The 25,601-nt window shown below is 38.0% G+C and overlaps 4 protein-coding genes across 5 annotated transcripts; 1 reads left to right on the top strand and 3 right to left on the bottom strand.

Annotated features, from left to right (window-relative positions):
* Nucleotides 1-1,102: 1,102 nt before the first annotated feature.
* LOC147867154 (putative xyloglucan endotransglucosylase/hydrolase protein 30) lies at nucleotides 1,103-5,006 on the bottom strand. The gene is made up of 4 exons (XM_087314939.1): nucleotides 4,929-5,006; nucleotides 4,609-4,709; nucleotides 3,098-3,306; nucleotides 1,103-1,598 (listed from the first exon to the last, which is right to left on the bottom strand). The coding sequence occupies exons 2-4, from the start codon at nucleotides 4,678-4,680 to the stop codon at nucleotides 1,103-1,105; spliced, it is 777 nt and encodes a 258-aa protein (XP_087171065.1). The 5' UTR covers nucleotides 4,681-4,709; nucleotides 4,929-5,006.
* A 116-nt stretch (nucleotides 5,007-5,122) lies between these two features.
* On the top strand, nucleotides 5,123-11,408 carry LOC147867153 (putative protein phosphatase 2C 62). The gene is made up of 4 exons (XM_087339664.1): nucleotides 5,123-5,328; nucleotides 9,034-9,076; nucleotides 9,634-10,426; nucleotides 11,074-11,408. The coding sequence occupies exons 1-4, from the start codon at nucleotides 5,123-5,125 to the stop codon at nucleotides 11,373-11,375; spliced, it is 1,344 nt and encodes a 447-aa protein (XP_087195790.1). The 3' UTR covers nucleotides 11,376-11,408.
* A 732-nt stretch (nucleotides 11,409-12,140) lies between these two features.
* Nucleotides 12,141-15,048, bottom strand: LOC147867152 (uncharacterized). The gene is made up of 3 exons (XM_087314938.1): nucleotides 14,946-15,048; nucleotides 13,976-14,802; nucleotides 12,141-12,665 (listed from the first exon to the last, which is right to left on the bottom strand). Exons 1-3 carry the CDS (start codon nucleotides 14,956-14,958, stop codon nucleotides 12,360-12,362), a joined length of 1,146 nt encoding a protein of 381 aa, XP_087171064.1. The 5' UTR covers nucleotides 14,959-15,048; the 3' UTR covers nucleotides 12,141-12,359.
* Nucleotides 15,049-17,344: 2,296 nt separating this feature from the next.
* LOC147867151 (phosphatidylinositolglycan-like protein) lies at nucleotides 17,345-23,822 on the bottom strand. Of its 2 annotated transcripts, none has more exons than XR_015529319.1 (8): nucleotides 23,700-23,817; nucleotides 22,738-22,780; nucleotides 21,004-21,181; nucleotides 20,831-20,915; nucleotides 19,041-19,095; nucleotides 18,241-18,379; nucleotides 18,026-18,144; nucleotides 17,345-17,906 (listed from the first exon to the last, which is right to left on the bottom strand). XR_015529319.1 is itself a non-coding variant. In XM_087314937.1 (8 exons), the coding sequence occupies exons 1-7, from the start codon at nucleotides 23,728-23,730 to the stop codon at nucleotides 18,076-18,078; spliced, it is 600 nt and encodes a 199-aa protein (XP_087171063.1). In that variant the 5' UTR covers nucleotides 23,731-23,822; the 3' UTR covers nucleotides 17,345-17,898; nucleotides 18,038-18,075. The 2 variants fall into 2 exon arrangements, 1 of the variants encoding a protein (XP_087171063.1); XM_087314937.1 differs by having other exon boundaries at nucleotides 17,345-17,898; nucleotides 18,038-18,144; nucleotides 23,700-23,822.
* Between the last annotated feature and the right edge of the window lie 1,779 nt (nucleotides 23,823-25,601).

Raw genomic sequence — 25,601 nt, 5'->3', positions numbered from 1 at the left:
GACAAATTATCATTAAACTACATTACCTTTTCGATCAAGGAATAGAATTCATATTTTCCAAATTAAGAAGGGCAATTTTTATGTTCTCTTTTAAGTTGCTTATGCATGCAACCAATGTAGTCTCACATTCCTTCCATGAATATAAGATTACATCATTACAAGAGTGTACCAAAGAATTGATTAACATATGCCATTGAATTGACATGATGTAAATAGTTTGATATGTGCAAGTGGTAGAAAACATGGATGAATTGCAAACCAATTGAGTGGTGTTTAAAGAAGCTTTGGGTGTCGTCGATAAAATGATGAGGAAATGTTATGAAGGAAGTGATGCCACTAGAGTTACAACTTACAAGTGAAGTTATCTAAAATACATGGTTTTCGAATAAAATACTACTTTATAAATACAAGTATTAAATAATGTGGAATAGATATTCTTTGGTGTTAAAAGAATTCTAGGAAAATTCATGTGAAACCACTTGATCATGATTCATCAAACATATATGAAAGGATAATGTAGCCATACACGGATTAGGATTATGTATGTATCTTTAATGAGTTTAAATTTTAATGTACGAGCCAAAAATCATAATTTTATTTTGATATATTATGTTCACAAAAGTTGTCCCATGTTTTCTTTTTGTGGGGAAATGGTACTCCTAGCAACTATCACAAAAAGTACCATATATCCTCTAGACATTCTGAAGATGCTTGAAGGTTTATATACCCATTTTGGTGTGCAATGTCCATACTTTTAGTACATGTCATGAAGTAGTGATACAAAGGGAGACAATAAGTTTACATGTTATTTGGTTTCATTAGTATCGTTGCTATTGATTGGGATTGATGATTGATCTTTCATTGTACAAACATGTCTCTTTGACACCTTAATACTTCACTCTCTGCTTACAATTTGAGTTATATATGGAATATTTACTTATACCATTTTGATACGTTGACAAGTATTGTAACAACCAATGTGTCTTGAACATATGGGTATATATGCACATCAAAGGGGTGCATTATCACGTTATTATTTCCCTACATAGTGGTCCCACAAAAACTATAAATGAATGAGGTGGAAATAAACATATGAACGTTGTTAATTGTTACATTCCGGGAGAGGTTGAGGATAACGACGAGAATCAACACAATAATCATAAACCATATAGTTTTGTCTCACCCAATGGAGACCAGTTTCATCCTCTGAGGTAAGGAATGGATTGGAAAATGGATAAGATGATGAGTCATTGCCAATGCTACATAAGAATCTAGGTTTTTTGTAATCAATTTCATAATCATCATCATCCTCTTCTTCCTCTTGTTGTTGTTCTTGGTCTTGTTCTACTTGTTCATCTGCATCTAATGAATCCCCTTCTTCATCGTCTGCTTGTTGTCGACAACCATGAAGCACAAAGTCTTTGTAGGAGGCTACAAAGGGACCATAAGTGTAATTGATTTTGTACTTTCCTCCCTCAGTGGCCCATGAAGAGGCATCCCAAATGGTGGCATATAGTGACATGGGCTTGGAAGGGTAATGTGCCCCAAGCTCATTTGAATTCTTTAGCTCTCTTATGGGTATCCCGTCGATGGAAAACCTACATTTATTTATGAGCAAATATTAATGATAGTACATTCATGCTCTATTGAGAACATACACAATCTCCATATGCATGTGCGCGCGCACACACACACACACACACACACACACACACACACACACACTCTCTCTCTCTCTCTCTCTCTCTCTATATATATATATATATATATATATATTTGTCTCTTAATATTTACGAGTGGCATCATTTGTTTGCATGGACATAATTCACATATTGGAGCACCATTTACAACTTATTATGTTGTTTGCATGTGTTTATGCACATCTCACTATACACCTAGTTTGTTTGTTGCAACTAGGTCCACTTTCAGGTGAGGAGATTGTGTGTATCAATGAGTTGTTAGTTACATGTGCACAAACTCTCCAACTAGAAATGGGGTGATTATAAATTATAACTAGACAAGACCAACCATGAACGATGAAATTATTAAACGAGTCATTGTTAAGTGTTTGCACAGTAAATATGGGTTTGGAGAGACTCCTTTTTCTGTTTCCAATGCCAACTATTCAGAAATATATGCTTTCCCATGTGATAAATCTCTATCAGGTAACTTGCCTCATAAATACTTGTGAATTCATAATGGGGACACTCATTTTTGTCTCAAAGGACCGTTTATAACGGGTTGTACAAAAGGTTTTGACCAAATCTAGTTTGGGAAATGATAAATCTCTATGTTGAGTAACTTGCCCATGGGTCCACAATGGGGGAGCTAAGGTCGCACTCAAGGAACTACATACTGTAAGTTATGTAACACCTTTTGAGCAAAATAGGTTTTGGTTAGGTTAGGTAGCATAGGTATGTTGCAAATGAAAATTCTCTACTTTCTAGTGGGTTTGATGAGTTAACCATGTTTAGTTTGGTCTAATGGTCTAAGCTAGCTATAACAATTCTACAAGAATTCTATGATTGAGTTGTTTAGCTCTAAATTATTCTATGATTTCCAATAGATTGAAAGGTAAGTTTGATGTTTTGAATCTTAAAATTCTTATATGGTTAAGGGAATGTACCTTGATCAATTCAATTGTGGCTAATTATTCTTTGTGAAGATACAATCCATAAGGCTAGTAGTGATAAATGTTAATGTTTCCACATGGATTCTAGATATTGTAAAACTTAGCATAGAATACAAACATGTAACATTCATGCATTTCACCAATGGGATTTGAGCTCATGATCTATAGGGATGAAAGGCCAATGTCTTTGGTCATTTAGGAAAGTAAATTATGGTCACAAGCATGCCATTCTCTTTGATATGGGTTCTAGACCTTAGATTAGCTTAATTCTAATATAAAGATTTAACTCTTGTGGTAAAGCCAAAAATGCTAGGTTGAAGAAAAACCCTCAGGCTAGATGGACTAAAACCATGGGTTCATAAAAACACGAATACTTTAACGGACATAAATTAATCATATAAGTTCATGGGAACTTAACTTGATAGCAACTAATCTAGGAGAGACAAACATGGGATAATTACTCACACGGTGTGATTGGGAGTCCACAAGATTGAATATTGATGAAAATCGGTAGTGGGATCAAACCAAAGGTGGTAACGTTGCTCTCTTCCGATGCTCGTGCTGCCATTGCCATATACATTTGTTTGCACTAGAAATGGCTCTCCTGGAAGCACTCCCAAAAACTCAAAGTCTATCTCATCATGACTATCTGGGTATTTGTCACTGTTGGATGTCTGGAATAATCAATAGAAGGCGTTAATCAATGCACTCCAATGGATGTGATCAACATGCGCATGTGTGTTTATCGTTCAAATATATGTTAAAGTCCAAAACATTTAAGGCATTCTTCTAGGGGGAAAGCATGTAGAGTTTTATGTTTCCCTACAATACTCAATATTATTACACATTCGAGGCCAACTATGCATAATACCCCGATTATGTAACACCCATTAAACATACATACGTTTGAAAATACATATACCAAGAGTTCCCCTTAAGGTCCTAACATTTGCTTATTTATTAGTTATGAGAATAAGATGGGAAATTATTGCTATCATTATTAAGTTCTGAGTTTAACAAAGCTTCAAGGTTTTTTCTTAGAAATTGGACTCAATTCATGAAAGTCTTGAATGAGATAGTCACTCCGTATGTTGCATGATTTGTGGTATTTTGCTATACAAATTAAGCTCACACATTTACAAAAAAAAATGGCAAAATATTGATGGTGGGGAACTTTTGCTAAACATTTAAAGGAAATAGGAAACCTTTTGCCTATACCAATCAAACTCAATCCAACCTAACCAAACTAGATAGTCATCCAACCAAACAAGGTAGGGAAGTTCTATGTGTTTATTTATGTCCTAGAAGGCCTATTATTGTGTAGTTGACCGTACTATAAACCGACAATGTAATGTGCGCCCCAATGAATATATGTCACCCCTAGTGGGACAACCACACCATATAGTAAAGTTATATGAGTCTTCATAAGTATATTTCACCCTACAAGGACCACTACGACATATAGTAAAGCTATTATGTCACTACTTGTGAGTATATTTCACCAAACATACAATACTCGAGGCCCTCGTAAGTTTATCTCACTTAACTGGGGTTCAACACACCATACCAAGAAGTTATGCGAGCATTCCATGGGTAAACATAACGTTAGTGAGGGCCCACCACACCTAGGCCCCAAAGCTAGGTAAGCTATATGTGTACATTATGCCATGAGGTCTCCCACAAGTTTATGGTTCTTTCTCTTGGGCCTTCTTTTACAAGTTCCTGATGTTTCCCAAATTAGTAAAGGTAGGAGAAAATACCCCAAATTAGGACCATTTCTTACCAATTAAATGTGATGTTGAATAGTAATCTTCAATTTAGTTCATAAACAAACAAATGGCCATGAAGTTGTGTTAGCTAGTCCTAGATTAGGGTTTTTCTTTTTCATAATTTGGAAGATTAGTAAATCTCACATAGAAGGTAATCAGAGATTAGGGTTTTCCTTTTTCATAATTTGGAAGATTAGTAAATCTCACATAGAAGGTAATGGCCACACCGGCGGTGTTGTTGGCGGGAAGTTTGATCGCGGCGCTAAAATAGCCATACATGTATGGCGATTTCGATTTGAACCCGCTACCTAATGGGGGATTCAACATCACAAGGAAAAAAAGAAAACAATTAATAAAATGGGCAATTAAGCACAATGATTAAATGAAGTAAATATTTAGATGATGATGATAATGATGATGATGTGTGCGGATTAATTAGCGGATGAATTGGAGCGCAATTGTTTAAAAGTATGATTAAGGTCAAGGGAGTAGGGGAAATTAATAGAATGAGAGAAATTGAATCGAACCCGAGTGATTGTCAAGGGTGATATTGGCGGAGAAGAGGTCGTCGGACACGGATTGGTGTCCGGGCGCCCATAAGTTGGAGAAGGCGGACGGAAATGTCCGGAAGGCGCGGCCATGGCCATGGACATGGTCCGGTGGTCCCGAGCCCGAGCCCGAGCCCGAGGGTTTTGGTTCGGGTTCGGGTTCGGGTTCCCCCATGACTCCTCCTTGTTCTCTTCTACTAATTTTTCTACTTCTTCTTCTAATCAAATTCTTTTCTGTTTCTGTATTTGTTCCTCCATGGGCTCCAATTGCCTCAGATGATGCTTCTTCTTCTTCTTCTTCTTCTTCTTCTTCATCATCTGCTGCTGCTGCTTCTTCAGATTCTTCTGCAGCTCCAACCTCCATGCTCATTAAGATTTGGTCATAGGAATCCACCGAGACTGCCACGGATTGGACTCCATGATGATCCATCACCATAACCATCACCATCATCATCACCATCACCATCACCATCGCCATAGTCTGCATCTTCATCATCATTATTATTCTGAATTTAGGTCAATCTCTGAGCTTGAATGCTTTATTTAATCAAAAACCTGAATGATTCTCCAAATCTTTTGGGTTTCTGTGGCAAAGAAGAAGAAGAAGAAGAAGAAGAAGAAGAAGAAGAAGAAGAAGAAGAGACAGTGTCACTTGGCCTTCCCATTTTTTTCTTGGGGTTTGTTTTAATTATAACTGCCAAGCAGTAGTATAACCACCATATCCTATATGTATATATTTTCTCCACCTAAAAAGAGTAACTTCCGTTTTTTCTTTCCCTTTTTAGCAAGAAAAAATGTCCCCCAAACCCCCCCCCTCCAAAACAATCATATTTCACATAATTTCCCAAAATACCCCTCCCCTCATCACAAAGCAAATTGTTTTGATCGTAGATGGGCCCTATGTGTCTCGAGACCCTGAATGATTCATTCGCATGTCGATCGTCCTTTTGTATGCATCCTTTTCACATTTCTGATGGGTGCTGCATCTACGAATCGGCAAGTTCTGGCTTAACCGGTTTGGCCTAGTACTCCAAACCATAAGCCTTAACATGTTTGGGAGTTTTCAAACTTGAACTGAATCGGATCCTAAACCGCTTAAGCATAAACCAGCTTAGGAACCAGTTTATCTAGACCGATTAATCCATAATCGATTTTGGAACCAACTTAGCCCAAAATGGTTAAGTTCGGCTTAAGCTATCCCAAACCGAGCTCAAATTGGTTACGGAAGCTCAAGCTCGAACCAAATTGCTAAACCGCCAAACCGTTTAAAAATAGTTTAACTGTTCAGTTTAGGCTTTAGCCGAGCCGGTACAGATTCCTTGTTCTCGTTCATCCTTTAATTCTCATGCTACATGTTTGGGCCGCGGCGTATTCAATAACTCTCGATTCATTGCTATTGGTTGGCGTGTTCGTTGACTCTCTATGAAATGCATTGGTTGGAGCATTCGGAAACTCTCTACGAAGTCGTACGGTTTATGACGACTACTTTCTATGAAGTCTTATGTTTGGCGTATTTTGCAACTCTCTATTCACTGCCATGGTTGGTTCTTTGGCAACTACAAGTGTGAAGAGGGAAAGTAATGACTTACAAAATTGGCATGCCCCTTACCAAGCCTCACACCTTTGTTCTTTGGCAACTTTAAGTGTGAAGAGAGAAAGTAACGAGTTACAAATTGCCCTACTCTTGTTGTAAGCTATTTTGGCTGACGACCCAAGGGTCTTGGGTTTGAATCCTTAATACCATAGTATGAACCATACGTACCATTTGTGAATGTTTCAATCATTCGCGTAAGAATAACACCCTCAAAGAATGATAAATACCATACTTTTGGATTAACTATTTATTATGAGGTAAATAAGTCTAAAAAATGGGAAAAAACAAAAAAAACATTAAAAAAATGGGGAAAAAAACACACGAATGTTTGAATAACATTCGCATTCGTTTTCCAACGTAGGAAAACGAATGTTATGCTAGACGAACACGAATTTTACGTACTATGCTTAATACTTCAAAACACCTCTCATAATGTACCTTATATCATCTCCCCTAAAACTACATAACGGCCTCTAGGTTAGGTGTATATTCTACCTAATGTCCTGACAATCTTCAATTTTTAAATCTTTTTATTTTCAGACTTTTCTATTATACCATGTGGAAAGCATAGTCGAATGTGATCAAAGACAGAGCATTGTATCAAAATGTGATAGTTCAATCCCAAACTTATCTAGGGCGAAATGTGAAATACAGTCATCTACACTAAGTGGCATAGAAGCAATTGTTTGAATGAAAGACAATGGAATGGGCTCTAACATGTATTGATGTGTGTGGATTCCCCATTCAACGAAAAATATGGGTTTCTAGTTAGACTTAGAGAATCTTTGTAAAAAAATGCTTTTTGACATTTTAACATACGATAAATGATATATTTCATGGTTGCTCAACATGCTAATCTAGATGATATTATGAACTAGCTAGAAGCCTCAAGAGGAGCACAATGTCCATGTTTGTTAAGTCATACAACAATTGCAAGAATATCACCTATATGCCAAACTAGGAAGTATCCAAAATAATGGTTTCCTATATGACATTATTATTGATCATGAGCCCCAATCCATCTATGTGTCACACATTTGAATGCAATTCACAAGTATTGGATTGCCATGTCTTCATAAATTCCCTACCATGAATATTTTTTGAGCTTCATGAATGTTGCACATGATGGGCTATCATGAAATTCAATTCATAGGATGGATTAATCCTCTTTCCCATGCACCACCTTTAGTAGTGCACCTCACATGTTTTTTGGGTGTCTCCCTAGATATCCCTCATGAAGGAATTACTTGTAGACCATGATGCATTTGTAGTTATTAGTTTAGGAATCTTCCTACGTGCTACCCTTCCCCCTAGCATTGATCCTCCTTGAATGTGACGATTTTTTGCATAGTTCATTCTTAGGCAACTACACCGGTTGACTTAAAAAGTTATAAGCTACATCTTTGACTTCCGATATTAGATTCTATCTTCCCTTTTATGCCTAGCTCTAGGAAACATGTTCGTCTTGACGTTGTGCTTCCCAATCACATAATGAATTTCTAGATTTACTAAGTTAATATAGTATATCTATCTCTACATTGCAATGTTAGGTGTTGGAATCAGAAGACAATGACAATGACAACCTTTGTGCCTATTAAATGGTCGTAATCCACTTTGATCATTAATACAATGCCTCTTAACTCCCTCTTCACTTGGGCACTATTCGTTTGCCTCTTACCAAGCTCTTTGGCCCCTCATCAAATTGCATAGTGGCCCCCACCTTCACTTTCTTTATCGATGACCTAACAAATTCCCATTGGACTTACAAAGGTAAGAGACCCATCCACATACTTAGCTTTTTGCAAAGTCGAAGCCTAATTAGTAGTCCTTTGAATCTCTACATCACTACAGTTTGGTCTTGGCATATTGAGATTGAGCCATATGGGCGTAATATGGACCTAGGAACCACCTCACTTGATCATGCATACTTCTATCATCTCATAACTGACATCACCTTTTCAAAGGAGGACTTATGACTATATGGTGCATAGTTTTTTCACCACAAAATGTTATGTGCTCATCTTCTAGCTTTTGTATCACATCATCACAATAAACAATGTGGTTGACCACAAAAACACTTGCACCCTTCCTCTCCAAATGTCTCATCGTTCTCTTCCTCCGAGAATCCTTTAATGTATATGTCATCCAAGAAAGGCATGGTGATATCTGGAATCCAATCCTTTAATACCTTGTTCATCGGCTTCATGCTGTGAGCCACAAAGTTGATCTAGTCTCTTGTGGTAAGGTTCACATCCTTACCACATCAATCATACTTTACATTGTGGTTATACATGTGCTATCCACATATAAAGTTAAGTACATGTTGTACGTAGCATAACTGGATGCAGGCATCGACATTGGCTTCGGTACTATAGACTAAGTGCAAGAACAAGAAAGAAGGGGGGATACAACAAAGTTGTCTCTAGAGTTTTAGGACTAATTGCCACCCCCATGTGAAATGTTGTGAAATGTGACAATCTCTTTGTAAAGGAGCTCTAAAAGTCATGAAATTTCGTCCTTTGTTCAAGCTAAGGTGCTTGAATCCTTCAAAATACCAAATTTGACAATGACCTCTCTTGTCGATTGTATAGTTTTCTAGGAGTCCTCTTGTTGGAGTCCTTATCTTGGGCACTTGATTTAACCAAAACTTACAGCAATATGTCATTTATTGCATATGTACTTGTGATCAAGTCTTGTGTCTAGGTCATCCTATTGATCAACATTGCTTCCTAATTATCATTACCAGGGAGATAAGGTCCACGTTTAGGTTTGGGTCAATATGTGGTGAAGTGCATTATGTCCCTCCTAATTTGAAAGAGACAATTCCTTCACTAAAACCGCTCTACTTTAGGGCTTGGTTGTATTTGGGCAAATTTCCAAGTCATATGCTATATCTATCCAAGCTGAGCTATTACTAATAACACAATGACAAAAACGAAGATCAATGCTTATCCATAACTCCCAATATCTTATGCTTTTGAGGGATTGTCAAATAAATAAAAAACAAAATGAAGATCAATGCTTATCCATAACTCCCATTATCTTATGCTTCAAGGGATTGTCAAAAAAAAAAACTAAACTAAAATGGAGGAGGAGAAAGAGGCTTGGGTTGTGCATCCACATCATCATCATCATCATCACCATCATGGCCGCCACATCGGCATCTCGAGGCCACCCCATGCTGATGTGGACCGCTCTCCTCACGACGACGATGAGGATGCTGACACATGGACAAATCCCGGTACGGCGCCCACGACAAGTGTCATCACGGAGGAGGAGACGAGGGGGTGTGGCGCCACTCGAAAGCATGGCATGCAACCCCAAGTGATCTACGGCTACTACATCTTGCGATCGGCCGCGGAGGGATGGTCCGGGTCATCGGAAACCATGCCGTGGCCAGACACAAAGACCACCACGGGTGGTGCTCCAAGAAGAGAGGACAACATGTCCCGAATTCGGCATGGCTGCCGCGATTACGTGACCGCGGAGATCCGTAACGAGGAAGTCGCGTTCTTCGGGGTCTTCGATGACCATGGTGGAGATGGAGAGGTCGGGCGGTGGTTGGCATCCACGCTCCTCGATGCCATCCTCACGCAAGGTGGCGGCCTCGGATCGGACCCGGCGGGTGCCACGCGGGACGCGTACCTACGCACCGACCGCCGCATCTTGGCGGAGCTCGGGCCGGCCAGGGGAGGCGCCACGGCCGTGACGGCCATGATCCTCCACGCAGGCGCCCGCCTCATCGTTGCCAACGTCGGGGATGCCCGCGCCGTTTTGTGCAAGGACGGGGCCGCCGTGCAGTTGTCGGTGGACCACGTGGCCGACCGGCTTGTGGAACGAGCCAACGTGGAGATGCGCGGTGGACACATCATCACTTTCCCAGGTGGGAGGGCCTCCTTGTTGTGTTTTTGTTATAAAAAAGCTTTCATTGGTTTGTGTGGACACATCATCATTTTCCCCATGTAGGGGGTCTCTTGTGTTTTTATATAAAAAAAAAGCTTTCAATGGTGTGGACACATCATCACTTTCCCCAGGTAGGGGGTCTCTTGTGTTTTTGTATAAAAAAAAGCTTTCATTGGTGTATCATGATTGTAAACTTTAATGCATTGTGAAACTCACATCTAGAACACATATTAAGTTGACCTTGAGCTATATAAGTGGTTTCCTACTATGACCAAGTTTACATTTAACAAGATTATAACCCTTGTAACATTAAAACACAGCATTGAACTCCTTGCAAGGCAGCCCTTGATACTAAATTACCTTCGAACCCAACAAGGGATCAATATTGTAAGCCATTCGTCATCACAACATTGTTATGTCATTCTCCTTCAAAGGTTTTCTCTTTAGAAAGCGAAATAATAGTGTCCCATGTTATATATCGTAACTCCACATAAGAATTTCGAATTGCTATATTCATTCTTAGATCTATTTAATGCTGAAATGTCTCAGTCCACACATGCTTGTCTGGAGTCTCCGATGATTGGCATTAGCAATCGTAACGTACTTATATGTGTTGCTTGTATACAGGTGACCTTCCTCGAGTTGATGGCATGTTGTCGGTTACCCGTGTATTCGGAGATGCAAATTTAAAGGGGCACCTTAGCGCAAAACCAGATGTTTCCGATATTTTGCTCGACATCTCCTGCCAATTTCTGGTGTTGGGTAGTAATGGCTTATGGGTATCCTTCTCCAACAACCAAGAGGTTGTTGACCTCATCAAGGACATATATGATCCCTTGGCAGCTTCAAAGTTTATTGTCACTGAAGCTAGATCGCGTGGTAGCTTTGATGAAATTTCTTGCATTGTCATCCGTTTTAAAGAGGTTTGAGGAAACTACATATGAAGTGTCTTTTGTACAAGTTAGTTGACATTTACATATTATTATGTGTTTGCCTGTCACCAAGTTCATGAGATAGGTGTTAATTTGTAAAAATTTAGATTGTATAGACAATTTGCTTAAATTAGATTTGAGGTTTTGAAACGGAACAAATTGAATAGGAAGAAGAAGAAGTATATGTTCGTGGAGACGACATTCAACATGCATGTTTTTTGCCATCATTGTTTACTATGTAAATTTGTTGTGTGAGGGAAAATCCATGACCACTATTTTGTGTGTTTTTGTATGTAAACATAACAATAAAAAAATATGAATTGATGATTGATGGATGACGTAGGTTTCTCATTAAGATCTTCTAATTTATTTTATAGTGTGTTTTGCATGTAGGATCACAATACAAATATGAGATGTATATTTACAAATATGTGTTATAAACTTATTTGTATGTATACAGATATGTGTCATATATATTTGTATGTAAAGTCCAAGTTTCATACGCACGCACACAGATTATGGTCATGGTAATGTATGACATTGAGAATACTCATGTGGCATCTAATTGTTACTCTGTTTGATTAACACTCAATAGTCCATGCATGTATGCAAGAATGTACACAAGAAATATCAAAGGTATTGTATAACAAAAGCATATATGCAAATGAAGCATTGATCGAACATTAGGCGAATAATAAAACCATTATCAATTATAAGAAACGATAGTTTGGGCAACACGGACCATACATTGTATATGTATAATATGCTAGATCCAAATCAATTTGGAGTGTCGGCCACAACTTAGTGACCCCACACGAATCTCCTCATTCCTTTCCTTATTGAGATCTCCTTCGTGACCACAAGGAGTTGGTCAAGGAGGAAGTATAGCTCTTAACAAAAAAAGAAGAAGAGAAAACACACCCATCATACCTAAGAGACCTTTGTTTTGGGCTTTGTCGGACGGAGAGTCTTTATTAGTTACTATATAGATATGGCATTCTCATGTGGTCCATTATCGGCTTCATCCCCATCACATGGCTCGTAGTCGGCCCAACAACCTCCATCATCGAACTCATTATCTCCTTCCTTGCCATTAGGAGAGCTTACGTTCACAAGGACCGACCACTCTGAAGCTCGGTCGTCTTCTTCGAACGGCTCACCACAAGCTCCCTCCCACGAGGCCCCAACTTCTCCGCACGTCTCATCGGCTGATGAAGTCTTCTTCTCTGGGGAATCGAACCGCAAGGTTCGGGTTGTGCTCTTGCCGAGAAATGTTCTCGCCTTATCCTATACAATAGATAACAATTATGTCATGAAACACACAAAAAAAAAGCTTCATACAAATCGCCCTAACTTTGATTTGATACCTCATGTGTTACTTTAACAATTAACCAATGCCAAGATAAACTCTAACTACAATTTTCATACTTCATGGGTTACTACGATTAACCAACGCCAAGGTAAACCCTACCTTTCTAATTTGATACCTCATGGGTTACGACAATTGCCAAGACAAACCCTAACTTGATTTGATACCTCATGTGTTACTTTAACAATTAACCAATGCCAAGATAAACCCTAACTACAATTTTCATACCTCATGGGTTACTACGATTAGCCAATGCCAAGATAAACCCTACCTTTTTAATTAGATACCTCATGGGTAAACCCTACCTTTCTAATTTGATACCTCATGGGTTACGACAATTGCCAAGACAAACCCTAACTTTGATTTGATATCTCATAGGTTACTTCAACAATTAACCAATGCCAAGATAAACCCTAACTACAATTTTCATACCTCATGGGTTACTACGATTAGCCAATGCCAAGATAAACCCTACCTTTTTAATTTGATACCTCATGGGTTACTACAATTGCCAAGACAAACCCTAACTTTTAATTTGATATCTCATAGGTTACTTCAACAATTAACCAATGCCAAGATAAACCCTAAATACAATTTTATATACCTCATGGGTTACTACGATTAACCAACGCCAAGATAAACCCTACCTTTTTAATTTTGATACCTCATAGGTTACTACAATCATCATTCCCAAGATAAACCCTAACTACAATTCTCATATCTCATGGGTTACTACAATTAACCAATGCCAACATAAACCCTAAACTTTTTAATTTGATACCTCATAATTAGGTTACTACAATCACCATTGCCAAGATAAAAACCCTAACTTTTAATTTGGTTAACTCATGGGTTACTACAATTAACCGATGCCAAGATAAAACCCTAAACTTTTTAATTTGATACCTCATAATTAGGTTACTACAATCACCATTGCCAAGATAAAAACCCTAACTTTTAATTTGGTTAACTCATGGGTTACTACAATTAACCAATGCCAAGATAAAACCTTAACTTTTTAATTTGATACCTCATAATTAGGTTACTACAATCACCATTGCCAAGATAAAAAACCCTAACTTCAATTTTTGATAACTCATTGGTTACTACAATTAACCAATGCGAAAATAAACCCTAAACTTTTGATTTGTTACCTCATGAATTTAAAACTGCAATTAACCAATGCCAAGATAATCATAATAGTAAAACCCTAACTGTAATTTGATACCTCATGAGTGGCTGTTAATGGAGTAACAGCATGATGATGATGATGATGATGATGGTTTCCACCGGAAGTAACCGATTCTGCAATCCGAATCGGAGTGGGCTTCATAAGACCAGACCCTCTCTGAGACACAGACACGATTCCAGCTGAAGATATGACCCCTTCTTCTGTCGAATCTTCCTCATTGTTGCTGTTGAATCGGTTCAATTCTGTCGTTGCAGACATCGTTTGAGGTGAAATGGTGAGATCGACGAACAGTTTGATACCTGAATCTTGCCGGGATTCCTCAGAATCCATGGCGACAACAGCATTCCCATGAAATGCATCTCGAAGGCGGCCATAGGCAGAGGAATCAGATTGAATGGGAGTGGTGAGGGTGGAAGAAGAAGGAGGAGGAATGGAGATCCCACCTAAAGGGGTGTTCATAGGGGTGGGAGCCACAAATCGAAGCGCAGGAGATATGGAGTGACTGTGGAAATTAGGGCACAGATCCGGAGCTATTGCTTGGAAGAATGGTAATCTGTTGTCGCGAGGAGCCTCAGATTCGACCTTGTTGAGAAGGATTTGGACTTGGGACCTTAGGAGGGTCTCACCGATGGGGCTTTCAATCCCTGCAGCGATTTCAGCAGGCGGGGGACCAAAACCTGCAGGGATCATAGCAGAGTTATGGTCATGGATCATAGCAGCGATTCTGCTGCTGCTGCACAGAGGGGAGGTCTTGAGGATGGATTGAGAAGAGATATGGATGCGGGAGAGGGATGGGATGAGTCCACAGATCGGAGAGTCTTTGTTACCAGGAAGATCTGCAAGGGCACGCCGGCGGGGAGATCCTGCAGAACATGAAATCAAACATGAAATCAAACAAGAAATCAAACATGAAATCAAACAAGAAATGGATGGATGGACAGAACAGAACAGAAAGATCTGAAATGGAAACTGCAGGAATTGTCTTGAGTAAAATAAAGAAAGGTACCATTTCTGGCCATCTAATGCTTTGGCTTTGATGCAGACAAAACAAAAAGAAGAAGAAGAAATGGAAATGGTGTTTGTTCTCCTGATCTTTTTGAGCTTTTCCTTCCTTTCCTTTCCTGTCTTTTCTTTTCTCTCTCTCTGTTTCTCTGTTCCTCTGTTTCTCTGCTTCTGTAATTTTGAATGTCTTATATATATATATATATATATATATATAAGACATTCAAAATATAGCCGTTACATGTGTGAGTTTAAAATATAGCCGTTTTTCTCTCTATATATTTATTTATTTATTTATTTATTTATTTATTTATATATTTCCCTCTCTACATATATATGTATAGTTTGGGCTTTGCTTGTTCCTCATTCGAATCAAATGGCACGAGTTCGTCCCGCTCGGCTTTAATGTAAAACTCGTGTTTCATCTTTAGAGACACAGGAACCCCACGACTACTCGCATCTATTTCCTTGGCTTCTATCCGGTGCCATGTGAGATCGACCCAACTGAACCCAGTGTTTTTCGACGATGCCGTCCGCCCATCTAATCATTTTGGTGTTCCTGTGAATTCGATCGATACCTTACGCCTATGCGTTTAAAATGCCGATCGGCTGCCAAAATCGCATAAGTTATCCTCACCAAGTTATATATATAGCCAGAGTTGTCTACGTAGAAATTTATTCACTAATCTTCTCGATTTTGTTAATTCATATCGAGGTACTATCAATGTTTTATTGGAGTAAGAACAAAGCTTCTAACCAATTGGAAGTGTACCTCAATCTAGTAAAGCCCATAACTAGTGGTAGGTTTCATACCACATGAGCAAGAAGAAAATTTGTGACAAGGTTTGTTTAAATTGAACCGTAAATATGTATTTCATCTTGGTGAACCCAACCGGAGGAGAGGCTTTGTTAACTTTTGGAATTAAACTTGCTTCTTTCATAAGAACATTTCATTAAAAGGTGTTTACATGATAATTAATTATCCATAAGGCAACAACAATTCACAAAACAATTGATCGACTTTTTGGGTAGTGATGTCGTTGATTATATAGCTTTGCATTTCTTCTTACGAGCATATGCAAGTGTGCTCAGAACTAGTAGATAGCTAGCTAGCATTCTAGTGAATAGAATTTGATCATTGCAATCATTTAAATCCATGTGGTTGGGCATGTTGGTCTCAATGTTAGTAGTCACTTCAAATGTTAGAAACCAACAAGCAACAAATACTTAAAGGATATTGGAAGACTTTTGATAGGATTTTAACCACTCTGCTTTCATGTCAATCAAAATGTGGATGACTATACATTATCAAAATCAAGGGTCATTCTTAACGTTTTTTTAAGTATTCCAAAGGAGATAGATAACCAAATTTTAAAATTTCACTTTTACTACCGTTTTGCATACTTGTGAATAGGACAAATTACAAAGTTTTATATCTTTATCCTTGCTTTCCTTTGATGAAGATACATTACTTTCTATGTTCCACCTTTTTTGACTACTTTTTTACGGATGTTATACCCATAAAATTCAACAAGATGAACTTGTTTGCTGCCCACTTTTCGCACAAGATAAAGAGACAATGTATTTTAGAAACAATCACTATTATTTGCACTTTTTTTTTTTAAAAGTAATAATTAGCAAAGAATAAGCTAATAAAGTTTTAACTTTTCACACCATCATTGCATGCTAAAATTAAAACTCATACTTTCCAAGAAGTTTCAATTGTTACTTGAATTGATTTTTGCTTTAAATATTGTGATATTAGCTATAGCCTCTCAACAAGCAAGAACTAAGAATCAGATTGACTTTGTATTAGTGAAAATAAAGCCCAACATATTATTTCTTTGGTGATAAAAACCCCATGATAACCAGCCATTGGCCTCCAAGAGGCATCATCATGCAATGAACTATTTCTGAAGCACTACATAATAAGTACTTGCCTTGAATCCAACCAATATTTGATAGACCATATACCAAGAAACTCTATCGATATAGAAACAGGCACTGAGGCGAAGCAGCTACTGATGGGTTCTAAAGAGTCATGTCCCTGGAAAATAAGGTGGTTTATCAAATATTTAACCAAAATTTGTGATGACTGTTGTAGACAGTAACTGGTTTCTTCGAAAGGCATTAATAAATAAGAAGAGAAAAGTGAGTAGCTTATTAATCGAATTTGGGCCCTGCATCATCACACGCATTATCCATTCACCAATATTCTCATCTTCACACATTCCTCTCCATCCGACAATTAGACAAATCAAATGGAAACAAATTACAAGTGGTAAGCCTCAAATTGTCAGAAATACATTTGGATTAACGTTAAAAACAAGCAAGAAAAGCAAATAAAAAGCAACAAATGGGCGTAATTATGGATGGGTTGTTATCTTTTCTTCATTTTTGAGCTTCAATAAAAATAAGAATAAATTTTAATTTGTATGTTTTTTACATGTATCATGTGGATAGCCACACAATGGCTTCTTCCAGATCCTCTCCCCTTTCAGTCCATTCAGAAACATTTGAAAAACGAAATGTTTTAAAGCCATAACAGCTTTAAAGTCATTTATTTTCTCATAGGCCCACTAATGATGTTTTTTATAACCATGCTAGAGTAACAAGACAGCAAAGGCCACAATTCTCCCACTTCACATTCATGTGAAATAAAACATGATAACATTTAACAACATATTTGCACTCCCATCCAATGGGTTTTTACTCCATGTCTCTTTGGTGAGGTGCACTGCTCATTGCAAGTTCATGGCTCATTGTACAAGGATTTATGAAGTTCCTCAACATGAAGGATTTGTGAGAGAGGTATTTGTGTTCGCAAAACCAGCCTTTTTTTTATCGTGGTGGCATTTCCAAGCTTAACAAAGTCACTCAAGGCAATTGTATCTATTTCTTTCCTGAGTCAATATCTCAATCAGTAGTGAGATTAAGCCTTTCTCTTTCCGATTGTAGTCGTTCCCTGGTTTGAAAAAAACTGAAATTTAGATTGTTCCAACCCATATTTTGACAATAAACATTTCTGATAAATCTACCTTTGATGCATAGATATATTTGCAAGAGACAATGACAGAAATTTACCTTAAATGTAAGATTATCAACTGAAACCAAGGAATGTATAAATTCGCACACTAGCTATTAACAGCTTCACATAAGGCCTTCCAAATGGGAACAAGCACACCAAGAGGAGGCCTCACTTCCTGCTTGACACCATTGAAGATAAATTAGGAAACTGAAAAAAACAATGCTAATATGTTAGGTATGATACATGTAGAACCATGTGAAATCATGCATACCTTGAAAGCAAGAACTAGTTTAGATTCATCTCGTATTAGCAATGCAAGATAATAATAGCAAGAGGTTGGTGTAACCGCCTCATTTATGACAGCTGCCAATATTTGCTTCAATGGCACGAATTGTCGCTGCACTTTTCCACTGCATCATTTAACAGGAAAACAGAAGAGCACATGTGAGATATAGCGAGAAAAAGATAAAACTAGATAATATGTTCTAAAAAATAAAGAGAAAGCACACATATGGGACACTACAGGTTCACAAATTTGATCTAGCAACTCATTGCCTATTGATTCAAGTTTGTCTTATTTCTAATATTCTTAAAATTTAATGGGTTCAAATCTCAATGAATGGTTTGATGTTACTTTTATTATAGCAATGTACATTAGCAGATTAGCTCATAAATATGATTTTTCTGCATGGTAATATGCTAAGAACAGAGATCACTATTTATGTAGCATGTTGAACCTACGGAAGCAACCATTGTTTTTCTTCTAGGATATGAGCCAATGTACCCTGCTAATAAGATTTTGATTCTAGTGATCAATTCCAAATCATAACCCAGTTTCAATTTATTTATTTTCTTTTCTATGTTCAACAAAAATTTATCCTCCTCATTTTCAAGGTTGACCATGTTAATGTTTATAAATTATTTGGAAAGCCTAGAGGTGCATATAGTTCTTTCATTATTGCATATTTGATTAATAATGCCACCCTCATCCACAGCAATTCCATGTTCCTTTGGTAAAAGTAATGCAAAAGAAATAAAAAACCATTAAAAAGAAGTATCTTGATTACAAACCTGCAATATGATGTTTCGAGCTGCACACCAAATGTTGGCATTACAACAACAGCTTCTATGAATGTAAATACAGATCATCATCAATAAATGAAGCAATAACCATCAGAATGTCAAACAAACGAAAGGCATGCTCCACAAACAGTATTTTAAAACTTTCATTTGTAAGTTTATCTGAAATCATTTGTCTAAGGTACTGAAAATCAAATTTTCGAGTTTATCTGGACACATAGACAAGGCCTATGTACCATACAATATTTTCCCATAATTTTAGAGTTAACTTGGTTATTTTCCAAATAGATCAGCGTCAATGTGGTTACACTCCAGTAAAAACAATCTTATACTCTAAATAGAGATCCGATTCGAAAAACACCTCGTAAGGTTACACAAAAAGTCACAAGACTTCCTTTAGATGCATAGCAATAGAGAAGTGTCCTTCCGATATATGACCCCTCCTTAACTTTGTGTATACCTAACAAAGGTTCTTGTTTAATCCTTCATTTTTAGAACCTGTGCTTTCAGTGCTGTGGGGGAACCAAGTTATTCACCCCTATTGTACATGGGAGCTGGTTTTACTTTGCAAAGATTTAGCTGTACAAAGAATTCCCTTTATTTTTAGAACCTGCAGTTATTGTGCTTTGAGTACTGTGGGGAAACTTGTGAGTGTCTGACAAGAGAGTACTTTTATTGGTTGCGAAAACTTTGCAGATGTAGTTTAGCTCTTATCGAAGTAAGATTCAACGCTATTATTATAAATACCAATGGTATGATATTAAGACTATCCAAAGAAGAGGTCAAAAAGATATCCATGGAAAATCTAAGAGAATAGACAGATATTTAAAACAAGACTCCAAACGAACACCCAGCACAGACTGTGACAAAGGAAAGGTTGCCCACAATGTCAGAAGGATTCCTAGTGTTCTCCAATCAGAAACCAAACATCTTTACTAATCATTTATTATAGTCCTCCAAAAGATATACAAAATACATACTAATCACAAGTGTGCAAGTTCATTCAGTTTTTCCCGTTTGCATTCCAAATGTTTTGGGATCATACTTTTCCAACTCTATCAAGAACAAAGAGACATTTTATACGTCAGCTTCTCAATTTGAGACATTTTATACATGTAGCAAAAGCTAGAGATTCGTGTACTTTGCAAAAGACTTGATTTTTTACTTGTGACCTTATCTAACCAAGGTTCTACATCCTAAATAATGTATTCACATTTTAAGATGCCAAAAGTGCAGAAAACATTGAGAACGTAGTGTCTGGGAAATACAAAACCATTATGCAAGAAAATGGCGTAGATACTAGGTTTGCATATTCTCAGAGGTCACTGTATCAGATTTATTCAATATTATCTACTCAAACAAACAATAGACATCATTCTCATTCTCAATCTTGAACAAACATTAGTGTTCAGATGCGAGGAAACTGTTTAAGAATAAGATACAAATCGGATGCCATAACTCACGAAATGATCAGTTACCCTACAATGATTCAACAAGATAGTACAACAGATTTATGGTGGCTGACGTGAGAACAAACACAAAGAGAGAGAGAGAGAGAGAGACAAAATGTTGGAGCTTTTTAATGAACACAAGATGACACGACATGGGACACTAAACATCCAAGGTATTTTTCCTCTATCTTTGCAATCCTAGCATCTTATATGCTTTAATTTTGATAAAGACTACGTCATTGTGCACTTCCAAGGCCTTGTTTGTAAATATCAATTTCTAGAGAAATATTTCTTTAAAGGAGAGGGAGAGGCCAAAAACATATACAGTACCTTCAGCCACAGCATTCCTTTGAAGTATTAGGCTAACCACTCCCAAACATAAAATTAACCACTGAAGGCTAACAGCAACAGCAATCTAGAGAACAAAGCGCAGAGATGTTCTATGAGAAAATATGTATATGACATAAATTGTAGAAATCCTACTGAACTTGTAGCACACATACCACTGAGAAGACGATAGAGTAGGAGAGAACAAGAACCAAGAAGAGAGATAAACGGTAGTTTATACGGCCACGCAACTTGCTGTGTTTCCTCACAACTACTCGGTGTGTGTTCAAAAGTTGCTGATCATCCATGCAGTCACAAAAGTAGAAGTACTTTGAATTGCTGCTCACTGGTTGCCTGCAATACATTCCCACATGAAGTAGTTAGCCTTCTTCCATGTGGATTTCAAAAAAGTTAGAAGTTAAGTATGAATCATAATCTATGATTTCTACCCTAAACAGTCTATGACTTCACTGTTATGACTGTTTACTCTCATTCAAAGTTACATATTTGTTAAGGAACTAAAAGGAATTAGATGTTTTCTGAAAGAAAGGAATTAGATGTTTTATGAAAGAAAGGCATTATGATATTCCAGAAATAGCATGTGTTAAGCTGCAAATCACAATTACGGTTCATATTTTTCAATAAAACCACGAATAGAACCAAACTTACACATATGACACCATCTATATGGCAAAGGTGTGTGAGAGTAATGCCATGAGAACAGAAATGCATATTGAGTGTTTCATGCCTATGTCTGTTCTCTTAGGGAGAGAAAATGAAAGAAAGACTATTAAAGGCCAAAATTAGTCTACAAGACATATCAAATGTACAAAATTGTCCTCTGTCTGTCCACGAGGAGGAATGGTATGATAAAAACAGTGTAAGAATGATAGAAATTGAAAGTGAGATGCCTACGTGATCTCCTAGTACAAGGATGATGATGTTGTAGCAGCTCCCAAATCTGGCTAATGTCCACATGCTTTTTTAAGGTAACATACTAGCTAAAATATAGCTAGCTTCCTTCTATAGTAATCAAAGGGTGTAGAATGAAATGCATTGGTGGGTGCAGTGTCAAGGCTGTTTGAGTGAGTTTCAGAAGGTTTAATACCAACTTGGTTGCCTTCTTATGTGCAGCATGGGAGAATCTCTGTCTGATCTGAGTCTTGGGGCATTGTGTCCACAACATTTTATTTGTAATTCAGTGTTTTTTAGTCTTAAATATGCGGAACACACTCCATGTCAATTACTTTAATTGGAAATCACCCAATCTCAAGAAGTGGGAGAATTTGTGGGTTTTGCCAGTTTTCCTTTGATGAAACCAAGAAAACATTTTTGGACATTTTAAAACTCTTTAAAACGAACTCCAAGAATTCTTACAATTAGATGGTTTATCCTAGTTGAGAGCCTTAATCAGCATAATCTTTGTTTCGGAGATATTGGCATTCAACCCATTATGAGGAGACAGATAGATACATTATATTATTGTCCTTAGGGGTCAAGCAAGACCCATCACAGAGATGAAATGAAATGGCATGTCCTATCACAATGTGCATAAAGGCCAAAAGTGTCCTATGGGAGTGAGACAGATTTCAGGAAAAATATCCCAAAATGGCAACCACATAAACGGGAAAGTTTACAGTCCCTAGAAGAGGAAAATGGCATATGATACCATAAAAGTTCGAGCATGATTTCAGCTTATATACTACTTGTATAGGAGGGCTCAAAGTGGCACATAAATCCTAAAGAACGAAACACCTAAAGAAAGAAATGTTCTTTGATGGTTATTGAAGGCCAAAATCATCCTATTAAAAAAAAGAGGTCTACATTCGTTGATTATTGGGAATGGCAAATCAAAGTGAGATGCTTGCATATATACAGATAGGAGGGAGGGAGAGAGAGAGAGAATGTACCCATCTTTGCATGAGAGAGAGGTGAAATTTTGTGACATTCCATCTGCAAGTAGTAACTTCTGAGTTAGCCAAGTTAGAAAAGAATATATATTTGAGCTCAGAAGAATGTATAAGTTAAAACAAGAATTATTGTAAAAAGTTAATTCCATAATTATCACAGATCATCTATTTTATATTTTATTTCATTTCATTGTGTGAAAGAAGGTATATGATAGATTATGAAGTTGGCAGTCTTTCGTTTCCTGAAATTAGCACTTCTTCTGCTTGTTTCTTTCATGGGAAAGTTTCTGAATTACATCCAAAAAAATCACTAATGGAGAGAGAAACTGCATCAAAGAAATGGATTGGGATGTGAACTATAATGCCATACTTACCATCCAATCTAACACGCAAAAAAATGCTCACCAAATAGACGACAACTATTTGAATGCAAAGTTGTAGGAGGAAACATATCGATTGTGCCTTGTGACTATGTTGATTTCTAGAATAGGTTCCGCACATTTATAGATTTTGGAAAGCCTATTGGAATCTTCTAGGAATACATTGATCCATAATGGCTGCTTTTCAAGGAACTTCCTAATGAGGTGAAGATGCCACATTCAAGACCGTTAGTATCTCAATTTTCCAATATGCCTATCTTATCTTACATCTTTATTTCAGCGGTATATGTTCTTGAATTATCCAATGAATCCTGTCTCTGCCATTTCGAAATCATCTCCAGAATCATTCGATCCATCACAAGCATTAAGATCGTTGGTATGGGTCTTTCCGATATTTGTCTTTCAGGGTGGATGGCATGAATTTACCTATGTTTATATTCCCCATTTGTCTGCTGGGCGGATTTTGGCATCTAGTAGACATTAAAAGATTTTCTTTTCTTTTTCTTTTCTATTATTTCCTTTTATTCTTTCTTTCTCTCACGCAGAGATTCTATCAGTAAAGGTAAAGATGGGGGTGAGTACCTGGAGGCTTCACTGCCATCTTCGTCGTCATCGCCGTCGGATGGACGACCGAGAATGAGGATGAGCTTCTTCAGCGGGGCTTCTTTCTCTTCTCACCTTCTCTGCCTTCGCAGACGAGAGAAGACTCTCTTCTTCTTCTTCTTCTTCTTCTTCTGTTTCTTCTTCTTCTTCTTCTTCCCTGTTCTTCTCTTCTTCTTCTTCTTCTTCTTCTTCATTTCTTTACTTTGTCTCACCAAAAGCAAAAAGCAAAAAGCAAAAAAACAAGAAAAATGCCATTAAAATATGATCAATAATAATAATAATAACAACAAGAAGTTATGGAGGAAAGGGGGGGTATGTTAGGTAATTTCTTCCATAATTTCTTGTTATTATTATTATTATTATTATTATTATTATTATTATTGATCATATTGTGGTGTCCCTTGGATGCGAGTGCATGTCTTCATGTTGGGTGTGCATGTGTTCCTTTGTGCCCCTTTTAGCATACCCTTGTTTATAGCATGCATGCCTTCATGTTATGGTGTATATGTGTTCCGTTGAGCCACCCTTTTATAGCATACCCTTGTTAGGACGCATGTAGCTAAGTAAAGCCAACCCAAATGGGTACCTTTGTACGACTATAAATTGAATAGGAAGTAAGACTTAGCGCAAGCTGGTTTGGATTCCATTTATGTGCATTTCACATCATTGGTGGAGAAGTGCGGTAAAATTTTAGCCACTATCACCTCGCTCATGGCGTCCCATTTCCCTTCCGTCGTGGTCGAAGTCGATACCCCTATGCAATCTGAGTTCCTGCAACCTCTTGAGTGGCCACCCCCATTCCAAATGGAGTAACTCCTACAAGTCCTCTCCAACACCATGCTTCAAATCAGCCACATGAACCAAGCTATGCTCTCCTTCCTCTCCACTACCAACGATCAGTCTCCAGATTGGCCAGATTCCAAGGTTCCCCCAAAGTCCTTCTCTGGCTTGCCCTCTAAGGACGTCTTAGCATGGTTGGATCACTTTGAGATGATATCAAGTTACCACAAATGGTCTGACGAGCGCATGGCTTTGGAAGTTCGCACCTTGCTCGAAAATGTCGTTGCCACTTGGTACGTACAACAAGCCAGCGAAGTGACGGAGAACTGGGTGATCCTCGGGGATCTCCTTGTGCAAAACTTCGCCCATCAAAATTCAGCCCAGACGGCATTGCAACAACTCGAGACGTTGCAACAGTAAGCGCACGAACCAGTATGCCAATTTGGTGTTCGCCTAAATCAACTCCTCGTCCATGCCAATCCAACCATGCCCGAGCATGTCAAGCTTTTCTTCTTATGGCCCCGTCTACACCCTAACATCACTCGTCGTGCCCGGGACCAAGGTCCCAAGACCTTCAACGATGTGATCCTCATTCCCAACGCATCGAAGCGTGTACGCTATCTGACTCCCAACCAAGATGGCCCCCTCCACCATCGACCGACTTGCGCACGCAGTACCAACAAGCGACCCCCATGGACATTGACGTCCAAAACATGCAGATGCAGACTCGCCAAAACCTTCCTAATCGCAATGCCCAAGGACGCATAAAGTGTTTCTACTGCCATAATTATGGACATTTCCGACGTTATTGCCGAAAATTGCAACAACAATCTCACAAGCAGCAAGCCCAGATAACCATGGCTGACGTAGCATCGTTGGTTGAGCTTCCGGGAAACTAACTTCCGAGGTACTGAGGTATCTAGTTCACAGGTATGCACCGCTCTCGCCACCATTAATCACTCCACACACATCATCCTATTAGACTCTGGTAGTAGTATCTCTTCAATTAGCACCGCCTTAGTTGAACACCAATTAGGCCTCCCCACAACCACTGCGCCTTCCATCCAAGTCCTTTTTTGCGATCACCAACATCTATACCAC

The sequence above is a fragment of the Azolla caroliniana genome, unplaced genomic scaffold, assembly GCF_043228905.1.
Source record: "Azolla caroliniana isolate FFs.n. ecotype wild unplaced genomic scaffold, voAzoCaro1.0.p SCAF_2, whole genome shotgun sequence".
Taxonomy (NCBI): domain Eukaryota; kingdom Viridiplantae; phylum Streptophyta; class Polypodiopsida; order Salviniales; family Salviniaceae; genus Azolla; species Azolla caroliniana.
The sequence above is the reverse complement of the archived record's forward strand: the minus strand, read 5'-3'. Positions and strand labels throughout refer to the sequence as shown.